The sequence below is a fragment of the Drosophila subpulchrella genome, unplaced genomic scaffold (genome assembly GCF_014743375.2).
Source record: "Drosophila subpulchrella strain 33 F10 #4 breed RU33 unplaced genomic scaffold, RU_Dsub_v1.1 Primary Assembly Seq28, whole genome shotgun sequence".
Taxonomy (NCBI): domain Eukaryota; kingdom Metazoa; phylum Arthropoda; class Insecta; order Diptera; family Drosophilidae; genus Drosophila; species Drosophila subpulchrella.
The window spans coordinates 1,559,170-1,568,419 of NW_023665563.1; the positions used below are offsets into that span (position 1 = coordinate 1,559,170).

General features: G+C 43.9%; 1 protein-coding gene across 1 annotated transcript; it reads right to left on the minus strand.

Annotated features, from left to right (window-relative positions):
* Positions 1-7,478: 7,478 nt before the first annotated feature.
* On the minus strand, positions 7,479-8,918 carry LOC119559653 (fibrous sheath CABYR-binding protein-like). Its single transcript, XM_037872699.1, has 2 exons — positions 8,721-8,918; positions 7,479-8,627 (listed from the first exon to the last, which is right to left on the minus strand). Exons 1-2 carry the CDS (start codon positions 8,916-8,918, stop codon positions 7,479-7,481), a joined length of 1,347 nt encoding a protein of 448 aa, XP_037728627.1.
* Between the last annotated feature and the right edge of the window lie 332 nt (positions 8,919-9,250).

A 9,250-nucleotide genomic window follows, 5' to 3' on the forward strand; every position in this document is an offset into this window, starting at 1 on the left:
CCAATGTCATCAATAAGGTAGAATCTAGCAACATCAATATATATTGGGTACATATACTCTTGATAATCATTGTTGTTATCATGTGCACCACTTTCTTTTACAAAATTTACAAGATGCATAATAAATGTCTGAGAAAAAGGTATATGAGCCAGGGAAATGACCTGGATAAAATATAAGCAGCAAAACAAATAAATAAAAAAAAAAAACAGCACAAACAACAGTGATTACACATAAATGTTAACACCTAAAATCTAAGAAAATGAAATAAAAAAAAAAAATATAAAATATTTCAATATATTCTTCTTACAAAGTATGGCTAAACTAAAGGCATGGAATGGAACAAATTGTACGAGGAATTAGCAAACATTAAAACTAATTTTGACAGATCACACAAGTCACTAACCCAGAATAGACCTATCCAAAAGAACACGGTTAGGAAGCATGTTGAAATATTAGTAGAGTGCTTTAATGAAGCGCGAATGCTAATACATGATCACAGGGAAAGATTAACTCAAAATCATTGGACACAGGTATCGAAACTTTTGATACGACTACGATCTAATTTAATATTTGTTAAACAAAAGTTCAGTTTAGAATTATCGGTACCAACCGTTCTAAACACTCCAATAGAAGTTGACACTGCACCTGACCCGGAATCAACAGAAAAGAACGAATCGGAGTCAGAAGAGCTTCCCGAAGTAAACCTCAAAATAGAAGATGAAGATTTAAATAATCTTACTATTCCGGCGGTATACACTGATCTGGACAATTCAACAGATTCAGATACTTCAAGTGTAATAGAAAACAAAATAAGTAACTCTATCACAATGGCACAAACAAATATTGACTTTATTAATACAGCATCCAAGCTTATACCAGTTTTTGACGGTAAGGCTGAAAATTTAACAAGTTTCATTGATGCTTTACAAATAATAGAATCAATAAAAGGCGAGCACGAAGAATTAGCTGTTTCCATAATTAAAACAAAGCTAAAAGGTGTCGCCAGAAATCTAATCGGTAATGAAACAACAATTACTGAAGTGATTTCCAGACTAAGAGGCAACGTCAAAGGCGAAACTGTTGAAGTATTATCAGCGAAGCTGATGAACCTACAGCAGCGCAATAAAACTGCTAACCAATACACACAAGAAATTGAGCAGATGACGAAAGCCTTAGAAGGTGCATATATAACAGATGGTTTATCTTTAGAGCTAGCCAGAAGTTATTCCACGCAGCATGCAGTCAAAGCAATGACTAAAAATTGCACAATCGATAAGGTAAAACTTATCATGCAAGCTGGCACCTTTAGTACTATGAACGATGCCGTTTCCAAATTTGTCAATAGTTGCACTGAAGCAACTGGACAGTCTAACACCGTCCTATATTTCAAAAACTATCCACAGCGCGGCTCAAATCGCGGCCGTGGAAATTATAGAGGTAATTTTCGTGGTAATCACAATAACTATAACAACAATTACCAAAATAACAATGGAGGACGAGGCCAATATAGAGGAAACTATAGAGGTGGTAGTAACTCGAACCGAGGCCACAATGGCAATAACCAAAGCAATGTCAGAATTACCCAAAATACTAACCAAAACACATCGGAAAACTCCCAAAGCCCTTTAAATACTCAACAATAAAAGAAGTCAGAGTTCACACTATTAATCTCAGCCAAAATATATTCGTTTCGTTTTTCAATGTAGCTACTGGAAAAGAACTTATCTTTTTAATAGACACAGGTGCAGACATTTCCATTTTAAAAGAAACTTCGGATAACTTCCAAAACATCCAAGATGGTTACATCATAGACATAAAAGGCATAAGTAACGAAATAACCAAATCCCAAGGTTTAGTTTCTATAGAGATACAGACAACTAAATACATAATTCCACACGATTTTCATATCGTAAATTCACATTTCCCTATTCCATGCGATGGAATATTAGGCATCGACTTTATTAAAAAATACAACTGTCAATTAGACTTCAAGCCATCTGAAGATTGGCTTATAATTAGACCCAATAATTTAAAATTTCCAATTAATGTACCAATAGCTCATAGTGCTGGCAATAATTCAATACTTCTGCCAGCAAGATCCCAAGTTATTCGGAAAATTGAACTTAATTCAAAAGAAGACAGTGTATTAATTCCAAATCAGGAAATTCAGTATGGTATTTACGTTGCAAATACCATAGCAACATCCAATAATGCCTTCATAATGCTAATAAACACAACAAATACCGACCAAGTAGTCAGTACAGATAACCTAACATATGAACCACTTTCGAACTACGATGTAGTCAACACAAATCCAGACAATAGAAAAAAATCCGTACTATCACAACTTTCAAAAAACTTCCCTACACAGTTCAAGTCACAGCTTTCTAGCTTATGCACCCAGTATAGCGATATATTCGGATTGGAAACCGAATCAATAACCACAAATAATTTTTATAAACAAAGACTGAGACTAAAAGATGATGAACCAGTCTATATAAAGAACTATCGAAGCCCACATAGTCAGGTGAACGAAATACAAAAGCAAGTAGGAAAATTAATCTCTGACGGGATTGTCGAACCGTCAGTATCCGAATATAATAGCCCATTGTTACTTGTTCCTAAGAAATCATCCCCCGGGTCAAATGTAAAGAAATGGCGATTAGTAATTGACTACCGCCAAATTAATAAAAAATTACTTTCTGATAAATTCCCATTACCTAGAATTGATGATATTTTAGATCAACTAGGTCGAGCTAAATACTTTTCATGTCTTGACTTAATGTCAGGATTCCATCAAATTGAACTAGAAAAAGGTTCAAGAGATATAACGTCTTTTTCAACGAGCAACGGCTCATATCGCTTCACGCGATTACCCTTCGGATTAAAAATAGCTCCTAATTCGTTTCAGAGAATGATGACTATTGCGTTCTCTGGTCTAGAACCTTCTCAAGCATTCCTTTATATGGATGACTTAATTGTAATTGGTTGTTCCGAAAAACATATGCTTAAGAACTTAACGGATGTTTTTGAGAAATGTAGGAAATACAACCTAAAGTTACACCCAGAAAAATGTTCATTTTTTATGCATGAAGTGACTTTTCTAGGTCATAAATGCACTGATAAAGGAATACTTCCAGATGACAAGAAATACGATGTCATTATGAACTACCCAGTTCCGCACGACGCGGACAGTGCTAGACGTTTCGTAGCATTCTGTAACTATTATAGACGTTTTATAAAAAATTTCGCCGACTATTCACGGCACATAACAAGATTATGTAAAAAGAATGTTCCTTTTAAATGGACGGATGAGTGTGAAAATGCATTTCAATATTTAAAAACAAAACTTATGGAACCTACATTGCTACAATATCCAGATTTCACTAAAGAATTCTGTATAATAACAGATGCAAGTAAGCAAGCATGTGGAGCGGTTTTAACTCAAAACCACAATGGTCTCCAACTTCCCATTGCATACGCATCAAGAGCATTTACAAAAGGTGAAAGTAACAAATGTACTACTGAGCAGGAATTAGCTGCAATTCATTGGGCGATATTACATTTTAGACCATATATATATGGAAAACATTTCTTAATAAAAACAGACCATAGACCTTTAACATACCTTTTCTCAATGATCAATCCCAGTTCTAAACTGACACGTATGAGGCTCGAACTAGAAGAATACGACTTTACAGTCGAATATTTAAAGGGAAAAGATAATTATGTAGCCGATGCGTTATCAAGGATAACCATCAAAGATCTACAAAATATAACTGGAAATATATTGAAAGTCACTACTAGATATCAAAATAGACAAAAATTCCGCGCGGAAAATCAAGAACAAGAATTGCCTATGCAATTCTTAAATAAAGCTTCTAAGCCCAACGTATACGACGTCATAAACAATGATGAAGTACGTAAAGTAGTGACCTTGCAGATAAAAAATACGTTATGTTTATTTAAACAAGGCAAAAAAATTACTGCAAGATATGAAGTCAGCGATTTATATACTAATGGAGTTATTGACTTAGATCAATTTTTCCAAAGGCTTGAAATGCAAGCCGGCATACATAAAATCAGCCAACTCAAAGTGGCACCGTGGGAAAATATCTTTGAACATACTTCAATAGATAATTTCAAATTAATGGGCAATAAAATCTTGAAAACATTAAGAGTAGCGCTACTCAACCCGGTGACCCAAATAACAAATTTAAAAGAAAAAGAAGCAATTTTGTCTACATTTCATGACGATCCAATTCAAGGAGGTCATACTGGCATATCAAAAACTTTGGCCAAAGTAAAAAGACACTATTACTGGAAAAATATGTCTAAAGATATAACTGAGTACGTAAGAAAATGTCAAAAATGCCAGAAAGCCAAAATAACTAAACACACAAAGACCCCTTTAACAATTACTGACACACCAATAAATGCTTTCGACAGAGTGATAGTGGACACTATTGGTCCACTACCAAAATCAGAAAATGGCAATGAGTATGCAGTCACTTTAATATGTGATTTAACTAAGTATTTAGTTGCCATACCTGTTCCGAATAAAAATGCTAATACTGTCGCTAAAGCAATATTTGAATCTTTTATCCTGAAGTACGGTCCAATGAAGACGTTCATTACGGACATGGGAACAGAATATAAGAATTCAATTATAGACGATTTGTGCAAATATTTAAATATTGAAAATATTACATCCACAGCACACCACCACCAGACAGTTGGAACAATAGAAAGAAGTCATAGAACTTTCAATGAGTACATTCGATCTTACATATCGGTTGATAAAAATGATTGGGACGTATGGCTTCAATATTTTGTCTTTTGTTTCAACACGACCCCCTCTATGGCACATACTTATTGTCCATATGAGCTAGTATTCAGTAAAACAAGTAATTTACCAAAACATTTTAATAGCATAGATAGTGTAGAAGCACTATATAATATAGATGACTATGCTAAGGAGAGTAAGTATAGATTAGAAGTAGCCTATAAAAGAGCTAGAGTTATGTTAGAAGCAAATAAGAATAGAAATAAACTACTATACGATCATAAAGTAAGGGATATAGATATATCAGTAGGTGACCAAGTTTTATTAAAAAACGAGACAGGTCATAAGTTAGATCCAAAATATACAGGTCCGTATATAGTAACGGAAATAGGAGATAGAGATAACATAGTAATAACAAATAATAAGCAAAAGAAACAAACAGTTCATAAGGATAGATTAAAAATCTTTATTTCATAAATTGCACTTAGTATGGCCATACAAAGACACACATACATAGATAAATAAATACACATATTCTCTTAATAATTTCATTTTCTTTGATTCCAATAACAAAATACAAAAAAAATTAAAAAAAAAAAAAATGTATTAATTAAAAATTTTTTACTATAAAAATAACTTCATTATATTACGTTATTTTTCAAAAGGAGGGAGATGTAGTATGCACATACATTGAATACCCACTGTACCGAAAGTACTTAAAGGGTAAGCACTGTAACACTTTGTGGCAGTGTTTACATATTTTAAAGTCCCCTAAGTGGCCGAAATATGAACCGATCGCTATGGCTTAGCCCGCACACAGAAAGTGCTAGCGTCGGCATAATTGCAACGAACGGACAGCATATGCATACCCCTCGCGCCTCCACTCGAGAGCGCATGGCAATATATATAAGTACATTCCTTTATACATAAGTATATAGGTACATAGCCGTCTCTCTGCCGCCGCCTGCGAGCAGCGCAGCTACGAGACTTAGCCTTAATTAGACTTAAAGAATATTGTAAAAATCAGAGACTCTTCGATCGTTGGAGCGGCACCATTGCTGCTCCAAATAAACCCGAAAAAATAAAACTAAATGAAAAGACAAATAGAAATATTAACAATCACATTTCACCAGGCTGTCGCCAGAAGGCTGCCTAGCAGTTCACTTTGCTTTACGCCTAGCGCAGACGAACGTTCCACCCGACTTCACCCTACTGCTTATCGTCCGTGACGCGCCTGCGCTCCCCAATGAGCTCCGCGCGGCGATGGTAACGTGGCTGCCGGAAATGTCTGCTGGCGTCGCTGCCGATGTCTTCTGCGTTGTCTCCTGACCAGTAGCTTGTCGTTCTGGCACTCGGGGAGTTGGGCGGTTGCTGTTCAGGAACTTCGCCGGTAATCGCAGGGCTCTCCAGGCGTTCGCCTCTTGAAACCGCAAATCGATCTGCCGCTCGTCCGTCACGCCAGGTCCTGCTTGGTCGGGCAAGGTACGCTGGGTCTCAGACAACTTTCCTCCCCAAACTGACGGTTCTTCGTCGTAGGACTCTTCCACTCGTCTCTGACAGACCCGCCGGGCGCCTCGCCAGGGTGTGGTCGTGACAAAGTTGGAAAACGAACGCCTTGACTTAGCCGTGTGATGCCTTCCGGAACTCACTTGTGTCTCAATTCGGAGATTCCTGATGTCCCAATCCCGAACGTCTCGACGTGGCGATCTTGCTCCTTTGTGTGCTTCCCACGGCGCTGCTTCCGACGACTCGCTTGGTTGTAGCTCCCTCGTAGATTATTTGCTTGACTGACTGTTTACTTGGTACTTTAACTGATCTTGAAGGTTTGACTCCTCGTGATCGACTGATCCAGCTGCCAGCGCTCTGCGGCCTTATATAGGGCCTCCGGGAACCGTTATTTCCCTTTTGCGCACGGCACGCTGGATCTCTCCACTCCGGGTCCAAAGTTCGTGCCTCCTGGTTGACCCACTTGTCCTTCACGTACCGCTTCCAACCGATGCTCTGCCCACAGCTGCCGTCCCGCTGATTCCCATGATGTTTGTGGCACGCCTGTGTGCCACTCCACTGCCGAGATGTGGCACTTCTTGTCCCGGTCCAAAGTTCACGGGAGAGTCCAAAGTCCGGTGCAGTTCCGTTATCCGCTTCCTCCGCCTGATCACACCATTCGTGCGTGATCGATGTGCGTTATCGATATCGACGGTGCGGCGTTGCCACCTGCTCGTTGCGATATTTCCACCTTGGGCCGATACTACCATTTTCGTGTACCAATCGATCGCACTGTCGTCTAGTGCCAATCGATCGCCTATCGAGGCGCCCCCTTCCCTGGCTCGTGGTGATTTTGCAATTTTCATAGGTAAGTTTCTTTTGCATTTCCTTTATTCCTTCTCATCTTATCCTTCTCTCTCCTTTCGTCCTCTCTCGCCCTTCACTCGTCCTCTATCGGCTGCACTAGACTCCATCTTGGCAGCTCTCGAGAGCGGGTGCGGAGAGGACTTCGCATTCACTTTGCAATCGGGACAGCAGGTAAGTAATTGACGTTCATTTCTTCTTCCTGTACTAAGACCATTTGACTTACAGGTTGCTGGAGTGGCCCATGCATGCCCCGTTCTTCTTCCAGCCACCCCCAATCAAAATCTTGGCCCCGTACCCCTCTTCTCTTGCTACTTGGGAAACCATTGTGTTTTTTTTTTCTTTATTGTGTGAATACCCGGATGCCCGCGACTCCGAGCCTCACCCGGTACCTCCTTCCGCCGTTGTTCACCAGGACGCAACGCATGCCGCCCTTCCGCCGTGCCGTCGCGACCGCGGGTGCCTCCTCAATCCCCTCCGGCCACTCGCTCCTGGTAACCTCGCGCCAACCGCCTTCTTCCGTAGCCGACACTTGCCGCATGAACTGCGGCCGCGGGCGCGTCGATCCGGGCTTCGAAACTTGCCGCTGCAACGGAGGTCTTTGGGTGGCCGGTGGCTCGGGCCACACCCACGGTCCCTTCTCCAGCGACTCTGCCTCCCCCGTCGTTGCCGTCGTCGCCGGTGTTGGCGGGCCCGTGCTTGGTGTCGGCGGGACCCACGCATCCTGTCGGCTTCTTGTCCGGGGGTCCCGAGGGTTGACCTTGAGTACCCCCTCCTCCCATATCCTGGGCTCCTCCTTCGTCGGTCCTGTCGCGGGCCCCTCTGGCCACGTCCATACCAGCGTCTGCTGCCGCCACCGCACGCCCTCGGCCACGAACGCCCGTGTGCTGTGGCTCACGTGCGCGGCCGGCACCTCCGTCCGTACCACCGACGGCTCCTCCGCCCGTGCCTGGTGGACTTCCTCCTCCTGTGGTTGTGGCATCGGCTGCGCGGTCGCCTCTTCGCTCGGCGTGCGCTCCTCCGGCCGCTGTGGCTCGACATATCGCGGCGTGGGTGGCCGGACCGGCCTCCACGGCGGCGTGGCCAACGGTGCTCCACCGTCGCCGTCTCGAGCGCCGTCTGTGAGCCACTCCCCCTCGTAGCGGGGAGTGGGTGGTACCTCGGGCAACCACCGCGGCGGGGATGGCGCGCATGACTCGTTCTCGTCCTCGTCCTCGCTCCTCTGACTGGGCTCCTCGGCCGCGTATCTGGGGGTGCGTGGCACTTCCCACGCGTCCTCCACCGGTGCCTCCCACAGCCGTCGCTCCTCTTCCTCCGCCTCTCGCAAGCGGGCATGCCATCTCGCCGCCGCCGCCTCGTGGTCCTGCCGCAGCCGCGTCTGCCATCTCGCCTCTTCCTCCGTCGAATGCTGCTGCTCCTCGTCCGACGGCTCCCGGTCTCGGAACCGTTTCCGAATCTCCTCGGTGGCCCGACACACATCCTCCGAGTGGCTCTTCGGGAGTTCTGCTCCTCCGACGTCCGTCGTTCCGCGCGGTATCCGACCGCCCGCCGCCGCCTTCCGGAGTCGCCACTCTCTCTCCTCGACGGCGGGATCGCCGACCACCTCCACGTCGCTGTCGGAGCTCACCGCGGGTTCTGTTGCGGAGTCCTCGTCGCGGGTCCGCTCCAGGGCCCGCCGCGGAGCTCGGGTAGGCCAGGTCTCCGACCATCCTTGCCCCGGGCGAGGTTCCTGGAGGGCCGCCATCCTCCTGCGTGCTTCGGCTCGGGTGACGCGTGTGCTCATCTTGGTGTTCTGAATTGTAGTGCTCGACCGTCGCCAGGCTCCCCATACATGAAACCTCGGTTGCGCGCCTTCCTTTTGCCCGATACCGTTATGTCCTTTCTTTGGGGCGCTCGCTCTCTTACGGTACAGCTCTCTTTGCTGTACCGTCTTCCCCCTTTCTTCGTAAACCACAAGTTGTATTCCCTCAGATCACCGTGGCACTCTGGATGCTGCGGTTCGTTGTACCTCCCGGTTCCGTAACCAACTTGCTTGAGACCCTACCTTGATCACCTTTGGTGAGTATTCTTGGAAGTTGTCCTTGGGCCTACACCTTGCTTCGGGGCGTTCCTGGT